Source organism: Metarhizium brunneum, chromosome 2 (genome assembly GCF_013426205.1).
Source record: "Metarhizium brunneum chromosome 2, complete sequence".
Classification (NCBI taxonomy): Eukaryota; Fungi; Ascomycota; class Sordariomycetes; order Hypocreales; family Clavicipitaceae; genus Metarhizium; species Metarhizium brunneum.
Genome location: NC_089423.1, coordinates 2,433,927 through 2,453,681, shown reverse-complemented (window position 1 = coordinate 2,453,681; position 19,755 = coordinate 2,433,927). Strand labels below are relative to the sequence as shown.

Here is a 19,755-nt window from a genome sequence, read left to right as displayed (position 1 = left end):
CCTCCCTGTTCTTTACATCACTAAAGTTGATTCTCTTTGACTGGCACTAGGCGTGTCATTCTTCTCTTATCATATCAACCTTCTCGTCTTTCGCTAACGAGCTCACTCGCTTTCGTTGTTATATTGTCCTTGACATATCCCGCTCGTCGTGTTCCTTTTAACACGAAAAAACCGAGCCTCAATTTATACTAATCGTCACCATCCTACGACAACCACCATCCCCAGTCAACATGTTCTCCAAATCTGTGTCCATTGTAACTCTTGCTTTGGCAACTCTCTCCGCTGGACAGACGTTCAGCAAGTGTAAACCTACAGAGCGTGGTAGGAAACAATCGCCTTGAAAACTTGAAATATAAACATTGGAGGGTGAACTGACAGAGCCACTACAGATGACTGTCCTGCCGACTCTGCGTTTGGCGGCAAGTCCGATTGCGACTTCACCAAGGGAGCTTGTTCCATCTTCTCGGAAGCCGAAGGTACCAAGCTTTCGTACAAGGATAATGGCGCCGTCTTTACCATCCAGACCGAGACCAACGCTCCCACCATTGAGACTGGCAAGTACATCTTCTTCGGCCGTGTCGATGTAGTTATGCAGGCAGCTCCCGGAGCCGGTATTATTACCTCGGCTGTCTTGCAGTCTGATGATCTCGATGAGGTAAGTTCTCATTGCCAGGCTGAAAATTGGGTTGATTGCTGTGTTGTGTGAAAAGTGCTAACATGAGGCTCTCACTTACAAGATTGATTGGGAATTTGTCGGCTCCGACGACGTCCAGGTCCAGACCAACTACTTCAGCAAGGGAGACACTACCACCTACGACCGCGGCAAGTACCACCGCATTGGTAATCCCACTGGTTCCTTCCACACGTACACCGTCGAGTGGACTTCCAAGCAGGTCAACTGGATGATCGACGACCAGAGCGTCCGAGTGCTCGATGCCGCGACTGTCGGCGCCAAGTTCCCCCAGACTCCCATGCAGATCAAGCTCGGAACCTGGTGCGCTGGTGGCAAGAACTCTCCTGAGGGCACTCGTCAGTGGGCTGGCGGCTTCACCGACTTCTCCAAGGCTCCCTTCAACGCCTATTACAAGAGCGTCTCCATTGTCGACTACGCCGGCAAGGACAGCCCCGCCAACGGTGGCATCAAGGAGTACATCTACGGTGACAAGTCGGGCAGCTGGGAGAGCATCAAGGTCGTCAAGGGTGACAGCAGCAAGGACCCTTCTCCCTCCGCCTCCGCCTCCGGCTCTGCTTCTGCTTCTGCTTCTGCTTCCGTCTCTGCCTCTGCCTCTGGCTCCTCCAAGGCTTCTGCTACCCAGACCGAGACCGATTCCAGCAAGCCTTCCACCACCACGGCCCCCGAGTCCAAGACGTCTTCGGCCAACTCCACCATCACCACCGTCTCCCGCTCTGCCTCGGCTTCCTCCAACTCTACCGCCAGCGCTACGCTCACCAGCTCGAGGGGCTCGGCCACCTCTGCTCCCACCACCGTCCCTACCACCGTCGTTCCTGGTGCCGCTCCTCGCAGTGCCGCCGCCATTGGTGGTTCTCTCCTGGTTGGTGCTGGCATTGCCATGGCCCAGCTGTTCCTGTAAATGTGCCGAAAGCATCAATTGCTTTGATTTTTCTTAAAAAAAAAAGATCCAACTCTTCTATTCTGGTTGTACAGTTTCTTGGTCATGAGATGCAGCATGTAGTATGAAGCACAGTGGATATACCGCTCGGTACACGGAGAGCAGACCATCTAATTTTTACAATTCGACTCGAATTTTCTTATTAATTTACAAAGAGACCATTTCTGGCACACAACTTGGCTCTTGGCTATGAAGACTTCACGCTGGTGTTTGGTTTTGATGTGGAGATTTGCTTTGACCCTCTTTCGACGAGGAATTTTCTGATATTTTTTTTGCGATTTTTATTTTGGGCTGCCTAGCCAAATAGATAGATATAATGGGCAGGGTGTCTTTGAGAGGCGGCTAATGCGACGACTCACGAAAGACGGGTGTGCTTGTGGATATTTGATTACATGGATACCTAGCGGGCGGGATTGGAAGGCCCAGTTTGATTTGCACTTGGTAGACAGCTTTAGACTATCATCGATCGTCTTTACACACATACATAAAATAAATAAAGCGTCCTTCTTCTTTTTATTTCAGCGTCTTTTTTCCTTCTTTTTCGGGACAATACTTCCACGTACAGCCTGCCCTGAGACATTATCCTCGTCCACGGTCAGTCTCATCAGACTCGAGCGCATTGAACAATTGTTTCAGGGACACGACAAAGGGCAACACCGCAGCCAACCAAGACGCATCCCCGACCAACAGCAATGTCGGTCATGCCCCTAACAGGAAATTGGGCCCAAGAATGGATTGTCTCGCAGCCCCTGCTTTTTCTCCTGCTTTCCCCCCTCGTTGCTACCCAGTGCACCCCTGTTCTATGTGGCCATATCGGCGAACCGAATGACTCCAGCAAGGGTGCCAGAATGCCCCGTGAGGAGAATGCCCAGTGGGCCAGATGCAGGTACCAAGTAACCACATGCAGGCAGGCGCTTGCATTTGTACGGACATGCTCTGCTCGCCGTGCATGCATGTGTAATTTCACCTGCACGGGGTTGTTTGGACGCACATTCTTGTTATGGCACGATGTTGGCTCGGCATTGTGGGCTGGGCCTGTTATATTAAATTTTTTAATATTTTTTTTTTGTGAAACACATTGTCCGTTGGCCTCAGGTGAAGGTACGATTTCGCTTCAACGAAATGCATTGACATGTTGGGGACAGGCGAGGCGGGAAACGATCGTGCAGTTCCCGGGTCTGCTGCCCCCCGTGAATGACTGCGCCACCATATGATATCTGTGCGCACAAAATCTACCGAAAGGCAGCCCAGGTACGTAGTAGTACTCCGTATGGAGGAGATGGGATGAGTGAGATTGATCTATAACTGCTCGGATTCTACCGAGGGCGGGGAGGGGGGGCTATGCAGGCCGCGAAAAGTACGGACTGAACAGCGAGATTGATGCTCTCATATCCCTGCGCTAATGACGAGCCATATCAACTAACATTCAAATCCAAAAAATTAAAACGATATCGTACGCCTAAACATATGCTGGCGGCTGGGTGGAGAGTAGCCATGGATTTACGAAAACACATGCCAAAAAAAGGTTTGTTGATGTTGGTGGAAACGTTGCCACGGCAAGCAAGTCGAACGTTACAAATGTTAAAGTTTGCTGGGGTTCACGACTCATGGTCGGGATGGTCCTAGAACTCATAGTCTAGTCTTTGAGAAACCATAGGCCTGTATACAGCAATATGCTAGAGTATATTATAGTATCGTGTGTGATAGCCACCCACCTGGTATGTCCATCTATATTTGCCCCCCTACTGTGAGACATCACTTTCCTAGGGTAGCTTCTCCGTTGATTATGAGCAAATATATTTGCGAGCCTGCCTCGGTCGTCACCAACTTTATCGCTAAGGACGAGTCGCGAGCTAGCATGCATGTTTCTGACTTTGGGATTTACCTTATCCTTGCTAAGTTGCGCATATTGGCCCTGTCACACCTTGTAAGGAACTCAAGTCAATACACAAACGATATTTTGTTGCATCAAGGTACTTAGGTAACAAGAGTCATGATAGCATACATCAACTGAGCAATGTAAATATGCTTTTCACCTTCACCACGGACTGCACCAATTGTCACCCTCCTAGATAACGCGAGTGACACCAACATCGGTCCATGCCTTGCGGACAATTTCTGCAGCACCTTTGCCAAATTCTTCTTCAGCACAATCCACGGTAACATCGGCAAATTGTGTAAAACTGCATCGAGCCGGAATCTTCCCACTGTTCATAGCCTTCCACCAAATCTGCCCCGCCTTCACCCACGAGTAGCCCCCAAAGGCAACGGATGCAAGATAGAAGGCCTTGTTCGGAATGCCGGAGAAGATGTGAACTCCTCCTCCGTCCTCGTACGTCTTCTTGTAGTCTTTCATATTATCGACCTGAGGATCTTTTCCCTTTTAAAAATAGTTAGGGGATATAAAGGAGTTGAAGATATAATAGAGTATACTTACGAATCGTGGATCGTCGTATGCACTTCCTGGGGCTTTCATGCTGCGGAGGGCCAATCCTTTAACATCAGGCAGGAGACAGCCTTCACCGACCAGCCAGTCGGCCTTTTCAGCAGTCTCGTTCTCCTTCTTTTGTTTGATCATGATGCCAAAGACATCAGAGATGTGTTCATTCAAGGCGCCTGGCTGGTCTGCATAGACGAGAGGGCTGGTGTGCTCCGTGACAGCATGGGTCAACTCATGCCCGATAACATCGATGCAGTTTGTAAAGTTGCTCAAAAACTCTCCACCATCACCAAAAACCATCATCATTTGTTCCGGGTCCCAGACTGCCATTTCATATTAGTTCATACGCAGGAGGGCAATATAGACGGGGAATCAACCAACAGGCATTTTCGTAGCTCTCGCCAAAGTGAACTGACGAGATGACATCACAATTCTTGTTGTCGATCGATTTCCAGTGGAACTTCTTCCTGTAGAAATCCAAGACGGCACCGACATTGTCATAAGCTTCATTGACAGCATTATCCTTTGTCTTGGGCTGGCCCTCGGCCCTCTTCAACTTCCCAGGCAGCTCTGTTGGTTCGGTTACGTGTTCAGCATCGTAGACGGCTCGATATGGTGCATCTTTTGGATCTTTCTTTGGCTTTACCATGGATTGCGATTCTTCTTGGGGTTCGGCTGTGATTCCATTCACAGTTAGCATTCTCTGACCAAAAAGCAGAAACTGCGAGTGAAACCCTAAGAACCTTTGGGTGCCATCAGCGACTGAAAATGCTCCAAGTCTCTTTTGGCACGTTGGCGGACGGCCTCGTCAACATCTTCAGCAATGGATAGATGATGCAGCACCGTCTCTGGAATAAAAGGTGCGGGACGAGGAGCAGGAACCTCACCACGAGCACCCCGAGGCTGGCTTAGAGAAGCCAAACGATTTTTGCGAGCATCAGTCAACTTGGCATGTAATTCCAGCCCATTTTGGGCGGACTTGCGGATCTCTTCTGAATTGTGAGTCGAATTTGCTATTGCCTTGAGTAGGTGAGGCGGCACTATGAAGCAGTTGCAAGACATGATGATAACCTGACAAGTCTCTCGCGAAAATGTGGACGGAGTAAACACAGGCAGGTAGAGAGAGTATTAGGACAATTCCGAGGTCCTTCAAATCATATACATACGTGAATGAGTAAAGAACTTCGTGTTTGGGTATGTGGTGGATTTTTTTTTTCACGTTGTATCACTGCCTCCTGCTCTTGCCTTATATATTTCGTGCCAACTGTTGCCAATCGGCGGAATAAGCAAGAACTGTTTGGACAGTTGCCTTTACCGTGACTTCCCTAGCTTCAATCCTCATCTGCCTAGTCTGTACGGGTGAACATCTTTGTGCAATACCTCGCTCTAATAGACCAGCTGAGCCTTTCATTTGCCATACACAGGTCGTATGTTCCATCGCCTTGGTTCCATCTTGTTTATTAACCACAGGCATGGCTTCTTCTATTTCCCCTCGTTACAAAACTACCTGACGACAGAACAGTTGGAACAAGACTACGAGCATCACTGTCTGAGTCACCACAATATACCTCGCTCTCGGGCTTTCGCCCCTTGGAAAGTTACTTCTCGTTACCCCTCAGTGGCAAACTAACGCTCTTGGACAACAACAGATTTCGTTCGCTATCCTCTGAAATTGTATTGCCGAGGAGTCTAGGTGATGCGAGTGCGACGGTGCGCTACAAAATGGAGCATGTGACGATTTGTAGACGAGACGCCGGGTACATTCGACGCCAGGAGTGTAACAGTATAGAACAAGCTATCCTCAGCTACCACCCGATACCTCTCTGGGATCTCACTCCATGCATCGCTTGCGGCTAGATGGGGTGTTCAAAGGAAAGGCGACTTGTATTTATTATCGTAGCCTGACGATCTTACCTAGATTGTACAAGACTGAAGTTTGTTCTAGGCGCGGGCCGATTCTGTGGCGCCTTGCTTTCCGAAAACGCCTCACTGGAACTAGTATACAATTTCAGGACGGCACTATGAACAATGGAAGTTCATTTTGGGTGCCCAATGTGCAACATTCCTCGCCAGTACCGCTAGGCAGGACAAACTCATCGAAGAAACAGTCCACGGAGACATTGTCTTGACTTCGACCTCGTCTTGATGCACCTGCGGTATGAGATCCGAAATATGCGGCTCGTAAGTCAGAAAACACCCGAGCGGTTTCTGAAATCATATTATAAGGTTTGCTAGGCAAGTTACATCATTAAAAAGCGAATTCTCGGTCTCTCAGTCAAAACTTCCTAATTCACTTTCCTCCTTCAAGCTAGTACGATCTGCGAAGAGCGTTTAGAAAAGCTGCTGTGGCAGATGGATGGTTTCAATTCGTGAGCTTGATATCTGCTCCATCAACCAACATACCAACATGCTCGTCGCCGAGTATTCGCCAACATTTTCTAGTATCTTGAGTCTCAGCACGGCCTATGAAAGTTCTCCTTACAGCCATTACGGTCAACCCTTTCTCCCTCGGAGCGTTCAGATGAAGGATATATATAGCAGCTGGAAGCCACGGCTCAGATCAACTCTTTCAATTCAACGCCCTGTAAGCCCCTGCTAGTAGCTACAACAATGGCATCACATGATGTCCTAGGAAGTCGAACTTGATGACAAAGAAGCATCGTAGTATGGTGGTAGCTGGGTGGAAGTTGAATTATTATCACATTATCTACTTTACATTCTACAAAATACAAACACTGTTCGTCGTTGCCTTGGCTTGCGGGCCGCTCCTGCCCTCGGGATCGCGCTTGCCTCGTGACAAAATTGCCCGGTCACTTGCCATTAGACAGTAATTAATCACCGTAACTCAAACTGTCAGACGCTTCATATTGGAATCCCAGCATAGAGGAGTGTCAAAGAACAGCATCGAGCGACGAGCGCAATTATGAACCCTGACGCTGAAACCTATGCCAGCTCATCGACGCACGCCGACATGGATCGTAACAAGAAAAGTACGCCCGAGCCTCGCCCTAGCACACAATCCGTCGGGGCTACAGAACCAGTTCATTCTAGTACCGAAGATATGGAGTCCAACATTCATGAAGTGCAATTAAGATATAAGCTTTCTTCTGTCACTATGAAAGCTCTGTGCAGCATCTCACAAGCTCCGGATCGACGGCAAGTCCTCTACAAGTCCTGCCTCGCAAGCGAATTTCGTTCTTTCCCCTTGAAACAAGCCGAAAGAAATCTCTTTCGCGAAATCAACGATCACACGGCGATCCCATATACCATCAAAGAAGCAATTACTCAACCATGGCACAAGGTCTTCCTCTTAGTTCAGATAGACCTTCTCCGCACTGGATGGCCCAACAAGATATCCGGGGCTGCGAGAAAAGAGCTTTATCAAGAAAGAGGCCGCATCTATGCGCTTCTAGACCGAACCCTACGATGCCTCACGGACATTTTGGGACTAAGACGGGACGGCAGGGGCGTAAATGTGGTCTTGGACGTTTTGCGGAGTGTTAAATCTGGTGTGTGGGAAGGGGCTGGCCAAGAACTGCTCTTGGTTGATGGTATTGGTTCTGTGAAAATGGAGAAATTATTTCGAAGTGGTATAAAGAGTATTCACCAATTGGCCCAGACCGATTTCTGCAACATTGAAAGGTTGATGAGCCGCAACCCACCATTCGGTCACAACTTGTTGCAACAGCTTGCTGGGTTCCCCAAGTTGTGTTGCCAGTTCGACATCATCAAAGATTACGCATTAGTTGATAGACTTCCCCGTGGTGACCATCAGCATGATCAACCCGAGATGTTACAATCTCCGCTTTGGGTTTGTCGTGTTGTGCTGGCGTACGAGAATGACCAGGTACCACTCTGGAATAAAAACAACCCCTGGGTTACGTTAGTGATGGAAGGCGGCGACGGGAGACTTGTTTGGTTTTGGCACGGGAGTGTGAATAAGCTTGCGGAACACAAACAACTGATTCTGGGCTTGGAGCTTAAGCGTGGCGAGAAGATTGGACTCAGGTTGGCCTGCGAGGAGATAGTCGGCACAGTGGTTCATTCTTTTCATCAGGTTTCCTGACTCCAAAAGACGCAGGGGTATTTACTCACACACTTCAGACGGACATACGATCTGCAGCAAGCGTTTACGAGATCGTGATGAGATTGACCTTCGACCGATACAAGCAAACGCCAACCACTTTCGGTGCATCAAGACAGGAGGCGAAGGCTGATACAATTTTACTCAAAGACACAGTCTCTTAGATGACCCGGATTCCCTGGCAGACAAAGTCAGAATTCAAATCTCTGTCTCTATTTCCACCTGCTGACTGGTCAAGACCATGATGATCTTTGCAGCGAGTCTAAATTTAAAAATCAGCAGGCGCTCACAATCTCCAGTGTCCACTCAGGCATGAGACGACAAACGCGGTTTGGGATTATACCGCACTTATACACACTGCATTTCCGGGATACCGATAAATAAATAATACTAATTGCCCGATATTATCAACTGGTTTTAGAAAAATGTGAATGGGAGAGCATTGTACAAACCTGGCACACAATTTGCTGTCATCGTTATCTTCCCGATGCTGTTGAACTTCAGGCTGGCTCCTGTGTGTCCCTTCTTTGAGGCTTTTCTTAACAGAGTGTGGCCAAATATCAGCCGCACTTTGTTCCTGCATATCTCCCCTCAACCGAAAATTCATCTTGCGGAGAGAGAATACGCTATCTAGGTGACAAGGGTGGTTCTTAGCCTGTGGCGGCCATTCATAATGTAATATTCCGCAGATCTGTATTGAGGCTTGCCTGACAAGGCAGCGGAGCAAGCCTTTAGTCCTTAATCCATTCGGGACTCAGCTTGTGGCGTAAGTGATCCGCAAGATCCTGGCTCGGTCAATTGGGCTGAGAATGGCTTCGCTTTGCTAATTGGACTTATTTGTTGTAGGTCAGGGTGTCCTATCGCCAGCGCTGGTGAGCACGATGCTGCGAGAGAATCACTCACAGACCAAGCAGACAGTCATTCAAGGACCCTGGCATATCAAACCTTCTAGGGTCAGGCTCACTCCGTTGTGGCCCAGAAGCCAACATACATATTTCTGCGATGGTCCGTGTTATAATAAGATGGGATGGCCTTTGCTCACCGCTCATCTTCTCCTGTGGCCAACACATTTAACTTGGCGTTTTGTCTTGTTCCGGAAACACAAGTTCTCTCTGTTTCTATCCTCATTTGGTTCTCGCATTTGATTCTCGTCTTTTGTTGTATCCAGCCGAGTTCTTCTCCGACTTGTATCATGATGCTCGCCTCGGCTGTTATTCTCTCCCTGGCTGGGCTCGTTGCTGCCGACAAGGTTCCCTTCGAGTCCATGACCTCACCTATTGGTGATCTCAAGGCCCTCTCTCTCCGAGCTTCTGCTGCGTGCGACACGGGTACTGCTTGCGGTGACAGCTGTATCGACATCGGTGCTCAGTGTTGCTCGCAGTCAGAGGGCACCTTCTGTAGGGTCGGATACGGCTGCCAGAGAGATGGATGCTGTCCCCTTGGACACACCTGCTATGGTCCACCTTCCAACACCTGTGAAGGAGACCGTGTTAAGTGTGGCAAGTCCTGCGCCCCCGGGGGCTCTCAATGCTGCTCCCAGAGCAATGGTATATTCTGCATTGCCGGAACTAGCTGTGCCGGCACCACCCAGTGCAGCGGGCCTCAAAGACCTGCGTCTGGATCCGTCTCGGGCTCTGTCACCACGACCTCTGGCTCTGTGGCCGCGACCTCTGATATCTCTAGCAGAGTTACAACGACCCAGGGCAGCAGTGCCACCAGCACATATTCCCTCCATGTCGCTCCAAGTATCAAGACCACTGACAGTGGCAGCGGCTCTGCCTCTGGATCCAGTTCTGCTACTGCTTCGACATCTGGATCTGGATCTAGCTCGGGTGACAGTACCCCTACTGCCAGTAGTGCTTCACCTACTGATGACAAAAAGAATCCTTCCCCTTCCCCAACAGGCGCTGGTGCTATCAACAGCCCCAGCATCCTGCTGGGTCTCCTAGCCGCTGTTCTTCTCTTATAAATGGATCGAGCAGATGAGAAACGGGCCAATATCTCTACATCTCGCTCGTTTCGTAGCAATCGACACTACAAACCAACTCACATGATCAAAAGCCATCCTGTCGATTGTTAGTCTACCTGCCTAGCCTTTGACGAATTCAAGGGAGGCAAAATACGAGAAATGGAACTGTAACGCCTACGCGGGCGTGTTGACAACAAAATAAGAAAGGGCACGTTTGTCCGCGGTGCTAAATTAGGACTGACAGAGGACATTCGAAAGAATTATGGAGAGCGGCAAACCATGGAAGGCGGATGTACTGGCAATCAATATAACTTTAGAATCCCTTGAAACTGTGCACTATTGGATTTCTACGTGATGTACGGTTCAGCCATGACTTACACTTGCATACATCGCCGTGAATGGTACCAGCATCTAGAACGCCCAAATCATCATGTATCTGCATACAAAGGCATATATGTGCTAGGTGATTAAATAGCTTTTGGGACTTGAAAAGACATCTGGGCGTGGTGGCCAAAGTTTTTGCTGCAGGACCTAGTGATATCTTTACCATGACAATATTGACCTATTAGATTTATAAGTCAGTCAACACTCCGTGACACCGCAACATGCAAATATGAGGTTGTATATTTCAAAAGGGAAGATCATTTCCCGCCTATGAGTACAGTGAATACGCCACCCAGCCGCTCCGTTTTGCGGCAAGAGACTGTAAAACCCCGGTTTGGTCCCAATTGCGTCCAGCTGGCACGGTCAAAATGTCGAAAACACATAAAAACCCTTTTTCCTCCCCACTTACTTTACAGTATAGTTGATGAAATACACTATTTTCTGTTCCCGTTTTGAGTGCCTTTGGCTCCAGTAGCATGGATGAGTAGCGTGTGTATGTTTGTTGCAAATAGCACATGAGGAAGGATATACTGGATGGCTACATCTGTCAAAGATGATCGTTCAATCATCTTCTGGCAGTTGTTTGATCGAAGCCATCCAGCATGCTCTCCTTCATCGCATCCTTTCTTATGGTCGCAGCTTCTTCTTCTGATCTGGGCTGTTCGATTTCCTTCTTGTCGCCGCGCTCTGTTGAAGCAGATGTATCGATGGCGGTCTTAGCCATAGACTTTGCTTGAGCTTCGCCAACTTTTCCGTACACGCTCAGCCCAGTGGCGATCATGCCACCAATATCACCAACATTACCAGGGACCACAACAGCAGTACCCTCTTTGGCTAGGTTGCCAAAGGCCTCTACGTATTTCTCAGCCACCGTCAAGCTGATGGCACCCTTGGCGCCTTCCCGGCCCTCGAGAATGGCCTTGGAGACGGCGTCGATACCTTCAGCCGTGGCGCGAGCCTTGAGGAGAATTGCCTCTGCATCACCATCCGCCTCATTGATGCGTTCGGCACGTAAAGCTTCTGAAGCAAGAATGACACTCTGCTTCTTACCCTCGGCAATATTAATGGCACTCTGGCGCTGGCCCTCGGAGTCGAGAATTTCCGCTCGCTTGGATCGCTCAGCTGTGACCTGTCGGTGCATGGCCTCGACAACGGGTCCAGGGGCGTGGATATCGCGAATTTCGTATCTTAAACATGTAACACCCCATGCCTCGGCGGCATCATTGATAGCAGCAGTGATGTTGGTGTTGAGGGCTGCACGTTCCTTGAGGACGTGGTCAAGAGTAAGCTGACCAATCTCAGACCGCATAGTCGTCTGGGCAAGTTGGGAGATGGCATATTCCGCATCTTCAACGCCATAGCTATGAAAGGGAAGCTCATGTCAGTATGCGCTTTCCTCTTTGCAGTGTTTGACCGCCTCCAAGAACAGCAATTGGTCATAGGCCGCCGTACGGAAGGCCGGCTGGCGCTGAAGGACGAGCTTACCTGGCTTTATAAGCATCGAACACCCGGGTATAGAGTACGCCATCGAGGTCAAGAGTCACATTATCGGCAGTAATGGCACTCTGGCTGGGAATCTCAATAGCAGCTTCCTTGAGGCTCTTGACATAGGCAATGCGATCAATGAAGGGTATTAAGACGGCCAAACCTGGCTCAAGGATACGGTTGAATTTACCCATGCGCTCGACAATCCATGCCGTTTGTTGAGGAACAAAGCGAACAACTGTATTTGCCGGAAGTCGGGGTTTCTGGAAATATGAAGGTAATGGTCCGGCGAAGCTGGCAGGAAGGAGAGTGCGGGTAGACGAGGTAAAAAGGCGGGATTGCTGGGAGAGCAATGGGCTCCGGAGAGCAGCTCTTGTCAGATATAGGCTCAGCATGATGGGCTTTTCGCGTACGTCACAGCCGCTTAATGCAGATGACGCCGCTCATGAGCCGAGCTCTGTTGGGGTGGTCGAGAGGTTCGAAATCGGACGGCTCTGGCTCTGACTCTGGCCTGTCGGAACGTCGACTAGAGAAAACGAGACAGCTCTCTACGATGTAACCGGAACTGCAGCGTCTGGTTGCCTGATTGCTGGAGGGTACGCGGGCCGAGATTTACCCGTCTCAACTACGGAGTAAGTACCCCGGTGTTTGTATCAAACGGGGCCGACCCAACTGAGGTTGTTGGGCTGGACCACGATGGGTTGCGGATTAGTCAGAGCAGGCCCGGGGCGGAGACTGCCAATTGAGCCACAGGGAAGGAGCGGCGTGGTGGCTACAAGTTTCCCGTGGCTGGAGGCAGGAGCAAGACAAACTGTGGTGGGCTGTGACGAACATTGAGGAGGTTGAAACTAGAAGTTGCCCCGCGTTCACAGCCATCAATCGATCTACCGGCACCAGACCACGCAGAACATTACACTACACTCGACTTAGAAGACTCAGGTCCTGAACCAAGCCGATACTCCATCTGTCCAAATCAGCTGCCAACCTGTCGGAACACCTTGCTCGCCGTGCAGTGCTCTCCGCCCTCGGAACATAACTTTCAAGCCTACCTGCATCGTCGTCGGACGACGCTCCTAGCCCGCCAACATGACCGCCAAGGTTCCGCGCAACTTCCGCTTGCTAGAGGAGCTCGAGAAGGGCGAGAAAGGCCTTGGTGCCGAAGCCTGTAGTTATGGCCTCGAAGACAGCGAGGATTTGCTCATGAGCAACTGGAATGGGACCATTTTGGGGCCTCCTCATGTGAGTGATTGTCGAGCTGGAATTCTGCATACGCTGCAAAGATGCAAGCCCCCGCGTTTGTACCGAGAACAAAACGGATTGCTAGCATACGAAGAAGCAAACGAAACACGTCATTCTATTCTTGCACCTTGCAAATTGCTTCTACTGAGCCATTTTCTGACTTGTCATGCGCCGCATGTAACAGTCTGTTCACGAGAATCGCATCTACAGCGTCAAAATGCACTGTGGCGACAAGTACCCTGATGCACCTCCTACTATCCAGTTTGTTAGCCAGGTTAATTTGCCTTGTGTTAATCCACGCAACGGCATGGTCGATCCCAATCAGCTCCCCTGCCTCGCCCAGTGGAAACGAGAAAACACCATGGAGACAGTCCTTATCGAGTTAAGAAGGTAAAATATTCCCGCCCTGGCCAGTGTGGGTTATTAAATAGGGATCCCGCTGACACTGCCCAGATATATGGCGGCCCCGATGAACAAAAAAACTCCTCAACCCCCCGAGGGCTCGACCTACTCATGAGCTACACAAGACAAACTGCGTAAAGTGCTGATGATGGATATTTTAGAAGGCAGGAGTAGATAAGCAGCATCACACCAATTACATGGCAAGCAATGGACATGAACGAAATTACAAACGTGCGAATTACTAGCCAAAGAACAAGCATTTTTCTTTTTTTATACACGTCGTCTTTGACCTGAATTGATTCATTGTATTATGTCTAGCCTTGAATTCACAAGGCCAGTACTGGTGTGGTGAATACATATTCCAGCCTTCATCATGATCAAGTCCAAGGAAGAAGAAGAAAAGAGTCGCTGTATTCATACTTTCTATCATTGTCGCCGTCACCATACCATGATATATGCCGGGCAAAGAAGATTGCACCCGGACAAGGTGAAAGATGTCCAATATTTGAGGCTAATACATAGGTGCTCTAAGATTCATGCCGGCACATTGCCTCGACACTCTGTCCTAGAGAAAACAAAAAAGAAAAGGGGTTAAAAGAATTCCATTTGAAGAAGAAAAGTTGATACCGGATTGGTAAGTGTATATCCATCATTACAGTTGTCATGGCAAAGTTAATCATCATCTCCCCGCCGTCCTGGCGCTCCAGCAGTTGTGAAAAGACTAGGCCCAACTGCGCTTAAGCGCGCCATGTTGCCCAACGTTACTCTTCTCGCGGGAACAGCTGGGAATGCCTCAGGGGAGATGGGGCTGTCAGGGCGGGGAATGTCTTTGTCTCCACCGGGAGTTGCCTCCTTTTCTTGGTTGGGTCCTTGATTTCTGACATTTAGTTCAGAGAAACCGTCGCAGTAGAGGAACGACTGTGATTCTAATTTCGAAGAAGGGAGCACCTGTTTGCCACTTGCTTGACCTCCTTCATGTTCAGGCCAAGATGTAGCTAGCGGAGCATCAGGAGATACGGCATTTGCGGTTGGGGCGGTTGCCGATTCCCAGCCTTGAATATCTGATAAATCTGGGCTTGGTTCAGAATCATCAAAATACAAAGTCACATCTCGTTGACTTTGAGTGCTGTCATTGTCGCGGCTCGGCAAAGACTTGGAGTTCCTTGCGTGTTTTGGAAGTTTCGGCAACGCAAGGGTTGGAGGAGGGCCGACAGGGCTTGTAGGAATGGAATCGCTGCGAAGGACTATGCCCTCTGTATGAATAGGAGGATGAACGCCACAGGACTCGAGACGTCTGGGACTCTGCTCATTGTGTGTATTGGTGTCTTCCTTGAAAGACGGGGGAGCTGGGAATCCGAATTCAAATGTCGAACCGGTGATGGTTGTCTGCGACTCCTTTGCCTGATGTTCCTTCCGATGGCCTTCCTTAGCCAGAGTTTGTGCATCGTCACTCGACATGTCAGATTCCATACCCTGTTGCTCACGACGGCAATTCTCAGGCTGACCTTTGATACCTGCGACACTGTCAACTTCACTCTCTTCTGACACTTGAGACATAGACGCCCTGCGCATGGCCTGCTGCTTTTGTCGTAATGCCGAGAGAAGCACTTCCTCCTGATGGCTGACAGCTATTAGTCGACTATGGCTTCCGGGGCCGTCGATGGACGAGTGCGCCGAGCCAATGTAAAAGTCCACGGAGGTTGGACTTAGTGGTGGTGTCAGTTGATCCGTCGACGAGGTTTGATTGAGTATAGGTTGCCTGGACATTCTACTAGTTGTGTTTGAAGCTTCATCCTGCTTTTCTTCAAGCTCCGCGCCGGGAGACCGCCAAGCTGGCAACACGGTCATGGCACGAGCTTCCTGTACTCCATATCCCGATTTCCCTTGCCATGTCATTCCTGAATTTACCGAAGAGTATGACATGACTGAAGTTCTGGGGGAAGAGATGGCGGGGCAGAAGCTTCCGAGAGGAGTTCCAGACCTCGAACTCATTGCAGTAGGAGCCCGAAGACGGTTTTCTGGGCTTGGCCTCGCAACATATGTATTCGATGCTGAAACGCTTCTTCTCTTGCCTAATTTGGTAGACTGACTGGCCCGCTCCTCGCTAGGTTTCGGATCACTGACCATCTTGGGCCGGCATTCTTCGAGCGGTGGTGCTCTGGTTTCAAACTTTGACGGCTTTCTCAAGGGCGCTGGCGCTGATGGTCGGACTGTTGGTCGCGGTTCGGTATCGTCCTCTTCAGAATCCGAAGATAGCATCAACACACTGGTTTGTAGCAAGTCAGCGCCCTCCAAGGATCTGTCCAGGCTTTTCGATGCCTTCGGCGTTTTGGTGTGGCGCCTTGTGACACTCCTTTCAGGCGATGACTGCAAATCGGCCTTGGGGAAGATGGTCAGTTTCGGGTTCTGAGACGCCGGTTTTTGTCGCTGATGGACGGCTACTTCTTCCTCGTGACCATCATAAGGTACTTCCGTCACGTTTTGGAGAGTCAAGATTCCATTTTCAGTCATGGTCAAGCTAGGAGTAGACTTTTGTCTCATGACGTTTCTCAGGGACATCTGCTCATAGTGGCTATAGAGCGAGGGGGGCTCTCGAGTATTCCCACGACCAATTCGGTTGCTGCCACTGGTTACTGGCCGGGGGGGTTCGGGAATTGGAGAGGGGGGATCCTCCTTGGTATGTTTCTTTCGAAATCTTCGTGACTCACGAGACCTTGTTGACATGACGGAAAAGGAGGAGATGATGGATGGCGAACGCAACATGCGATCGAGGCCTGACTCTGCAACTGAGTCTTTACATGTTGAATCGCTTCCCTTTCGAGCTGTGCGAGAAAACATCAACTTTGCAGGCTTCTTCTTGGACCTGAATCCTTCCTCCACGCCGGCTGGGTTGAGTCCTGGTTGGAAATTAGGCGGCAACCCCTTCGCAATGGCAGATGAGGACGTTTGTTGAGAAATTGATAGTGGCAGCTTCGACTTATCATACCATGATCGGATCGTGGAGGATGATTGGCTCTTTCTCAATGCTCCGGTTGTATCTGTTCTAACGCTTTCAGTAGGGTTTCCAAAACTGATAGCATCGAGTTTCAAAGGGTGAGGAATGATGTCTGATTCCTCGCCCCAGTCCTCATCCGACCTGGCAATGGCAACCCGATGTTCGTACTCATGGCCTCGCAGCTCCGACTCGGAATAACTGGCACCGGTGGTTGTAGACCTGTCGTCACTAGTCGTTAAGGAAGACACATCGTCCCAGCTACCTGGAGCATCGATGTTCAGTGGTGTAGAACCTAAAATCTTGTGCGCCTTGCTCATGCGCGGTCCAGTTGGGGGAGGTGGTACATTTTGCTTCTTGCGGCCGGTGAAGGAAAAGGAAAACCTAGCCATCTTTCCGCCGCGTCCACGCGGGAAGCTGCAAGGCAGTTTCCCAAATTTGCTATCTCGAGCGGAAACCGAGGGTGATGAAGGAGGTCATGTGAGAAAGGGCGAGCGAGGTGCTTCTGTCGGAGTTCTCTTCCCAAATAGCTACCGATGTTCGTCAAGTTGCGACTTCATTCGACGACTTCCGTTATTTTCGAGATTAGACTGGTCCACTGGTAAATCTGGTGAGTCTGATAACTCTTGGCGTGATGAGGTGAAACTCAGAAACTAGATACAAGGATAGCTGTCTTGAGGGTGACAAGGTCTCTGGTCATGTGGTCGTTTTACTCGGAAACCATTCAATTGACCGTTTTTCGAATAGAAAAAGAGAATTGAGATGAAGACTCTCAAGAAAGGGACAAGAACTGTCAAGACTAGGCTTCGATAGCCGGACACTGCTAAATGAGATGCATGTGCCTGCCTCCCCACCATCTAATTAGAAGCAATCCACGACTGCAGACGCCGAGCAAGGGGATGCTGGAAGAGGAGAGGCTTGATTGCCGGGATGTTGGGCAGCAGATGGCGGCGATTATTCCGACTAGGGATGTTGCTGATCTTGGTGCACCTCGCTCGGGGCAAACACAGGAATAGATGGTGGAAAAGATACACGCATTCGACGAGCGACAGTGTGCGAGAGGATTCAAAGGAATAATAAATCGACGTCAGCATGGGCGCGACACACCCAATCTATTATAATGAGGTGTTTCTATCTGAACTGCGGGAAACGGCTCACGGCTTTTTATCAGTCAAACCGCGGCCGTCCCAACTTGCCAACTACTACTCCGTACATAGCGGACTCCTACTGCCATCCCACTCAAGGTTGCAACCTTTAGCTTTTCAGCGGACTGCGATGGGTCGACTCTGGTACTGGCCTTGAGTGGCTGCCCTCTCGTCTGGGGTCACCCAGCCCGTGATGGATTGGTCCAAGCCTCCCGGCTTGTTGCTGATGCTGGCCTGCGTGGTCGCGTGGGTGGGTGGTAAAGATGGCGGCGCTGTGCCGCTTACACTAACTTGACTGGGAGATGGTTTGTGCATTTCAACACCAAGGAGGCCCTTTATGATCCATGCTGCGCGCTCAGAGCCAGGGGGGTGAAGCAGGAATGCCAGCCTCGATGGCGATTGAAGCTCCGTAAGCGGGCTTTTCAGTCTTGCTTGCTCCGAAATACTACTACAACACTGAACCCACAGCTCGGAAAGACGGCCACTGAACCTGGGCGAGGAGCAGGGCACTGTTTGCTCAGCCAAGTCCCGCTTCTGCTGAGGTGAAGGACGCCTGCATATTGTATGACAAGGGTCTGCTAAACGACGCCGGCTGCCAGTCGATTGTACAACGATGGCAGCGATTCTCGTTGGAGAAGACAACGTTGGATCAGATATCTGGGCAAGTCAAAGCGTCTACTACGCGCGAACTCTGAACCGCCAGGCGTTTGCCTTGTGGCGGCGGTGGCTTAAGACAACGGACCGGACATCAAATAGTCAGACTCTGTTTCTACGAAGCCGGCTCGTGCAAACACGCCGGAGGCTCTTTGGACAACGACCATTCTCCGCTAATATTTGGGTCTGGCCCGTGGCTCCAGCCCGAGTTGCTCGCCATGACCAAGACCGTGGCGGACAGACTTTTTGCATTGGTATAGCCAGGGGTTTGTTTGTTTGTACGACAACATCGGCAGTGAGGCAGATTGGCTCCAGAAGGATTTGCAATGCCATGTACTATTCTTTGGCCTTGGAGAGCGTGGCCCGGACATGTCCAGGCCAACACAAGGCTGTGGATGGGCTGCTGACTCTCACCGGAATCACGAGCGGGCACGGCTAGGCCGTCGGCAACGTCATGCTGAGTACAGGCTGCGGTGTTGTGTGTGCCTCCGTGACGGGCACTTGTTGTTGGAATGGAATGGTATGGATGGCTGCACGGACGAGAAACCCTCGGCCCTGGCCATGATTCCCGGGTTCCTCGACTTTGGCGTTGCTCAACAAAGGCTCCCTCCCCTATATATCTGGATGGACAGAAAGAAAGCCACACCAAGCATAACCATGGCTGCAACCACAAGTGCACCGCGCGCATGCACACGACGGCCAAAATGGAGTTGCCGACATGCAGATGACTATATTACGGAGGGCATTGGGCCCCCATGCTGGACCCCTTTTACAACTTGGCTGGTAGCGAATGTGAGCTGGTACAATCCGTTCTTTAGAGTTTCAGCAACGAAGAAATGAGGAGTCCATGTGCATTCATTCAATGTTCTGACTCGGGCCCCCACCGGCCCCTGCATGGAACATGGAAGCTCCGTATTTCTAGAAGAGCACCAGACACATGCATGCATGGTCAAGGCTAAAGAGCGTGCGGTGCCACACAGACAGCCGACAAGCGAACGTCAGCAGCACGGAAATCGTCTCGTCTCAAGACGGATATGGCAAGCGCAAATTAATTGGCCCGAGAAACAAAATTCATCCCAAGTCGAATCCTTTGAGCGTCCACAACACCTCCCGCTTGTCGGCGCGTCGGTTGCCGGCCAAACAACTGTCGTGTGTGGAGCGCATTCAATCTCAATGCTTGCTTTTGTTACCGGCATACGTGGTAGTTTTTGAATCCTTTGTCCTGGATTAGCGGACTGGATCATGCCTGTCCAGGTTTCCATACGGCGTCGGGAGTACGGAGTATGTACATACATACGGAGTACACACAAAACATCGTATGCATCGTCAG

The 19,755-nt window shown here is 50.2% G+C and overlaps 7 protein-coding genes across 7 annotated transcripts; 4 read left to right on the top strand and 3 right to left on the bottom strand.

Moving 5' to 3' along the window:
* Positions 1-230: 230 nt before the first annotated feature.
* Positions 231-1,592, top strand: G6M90_00g037050 (uncharacterized protein; the record flags this gene model as incomplete). Its single annotated transcript, XM_066130208.1, has 3 exons — positions 231-321; positions 390-655; positions 738-1,592. The coding sequence occupies 3 exons, from the start codon at positions 231-233 to the stop codon at positions 1,590-1,592; spliced, it is 1,212 nt and encodes a 403-aa protein (XP_065986571.1).
* Positions 1,593-3,699: 2,107 nt separating this feature from the next.
* On the bottom strand, positions 3,700-5,133 carry prt1 (Extracellular metalloprotease; the record flags this gene model as incomplete). The annotated part of the gene is made up of 4 exons (XM_066130207.1): positions 3,700-4,011; positions 4,069-4,394; positions 4,453-4,746; positions 4,815-5,133. The coding sequence occupies 4 exons, from the start codon at positions 5,131-5,133 to the stop codon at positions 3,700-3,702; spliced, it is 1,251 nt and encodes a 416-aa protein (XP_065986327.1).
* Positions 5,134-6,994: 1,861 nt separating this feature from the next.
* On the top strand, positions 6,995-8,319 carry HFM1 (ATP-dependent DNA helicase MER3; the record flags this gene model as incomplete). The annotated part of the gene is made up of 2 exons (XM_066130206.1): positions 6,995-8,110; positions 8,176-8,319. 2 exons carry the CDS (start codon positions 6,995-6,997, stop codon positions 8,317-8,319), a joined length of 1,260 nt encoding a protein of 419 aa, XP_065986558.1.
* A 1,031-nt stretch (positions 8,320-9,350) lies between these two features.
* On the top strand, positions 9,351-10,124 carry G6M90_00g037020 (uncharacterized protein; the record flags this gene model as incomplete). The annotated part of the gene is made up of 1 exon (XM_066130205.1): positions 9,351-10,124. The coding sequence occupies one exon, from the start codon at positions 9,351-9,353 to the stop codon at positions 10,122-10,124; it is 774 nt and encodes a 257-aa protein (XP_065986313.1).
* Positions 10,125-11,073: 949 nt separating this feature from the next.
* On the bottom strand, positions 11,074-12,388 carry STOML2 (Stomatin-like protein 2; the record flags this gene model as incomplete). Its single annotated transcript, XM_066130204.1, has 2 exons — positions 11,074-11,869; positions 11,994-12,388. 2 exons carry the CDS (start codon positions 12,386-12,388, stop codon positions 11,074-11,076), a joined length of 1,191 nt encoding a protein of 396 aa, XP_065986544.1.
* A 691-nt stretch (positions 12,389-13,079) lies between these two features.
* Positions 13,080-13,749, top strand: spm2 (Ubiquitin-conjugating enzyme spm2; the record flags this gene model as incomplete). Its single annotated transcript, XM_066130203.1, has 3 exons — positions 13,080-13,232; positions 13,417-13,622; positions 13,686-13,749. 3 exons carry the CDS (start codon positions 13,080-13,082, stop codon positions 13,747-13,749), a joined length of 423 nt encoding a protein of 140 aa, XP_065986297.1.
* Positions 13,750-14,306: 557 nt separating this feature from the next.
* On the bottom strand, positions 14,307-17,018 carry G6M90_00g036990 (uncharacterized protein; the record flags this gene model as incomplete). The annotated part of the gene is made up of 1 exon (XM_066130202.1): positions 14,307-17,018. One exon carries the CDS (start codon positions 17,016-17,018, stop codon positions 14,307-14,309), a length of 2,712 nt encoding a protein of 903 aa, XP_065986292.1.
* Between the last annotated feature and the right edge of the window lie 2,737 nt (positions 17,019-19,755).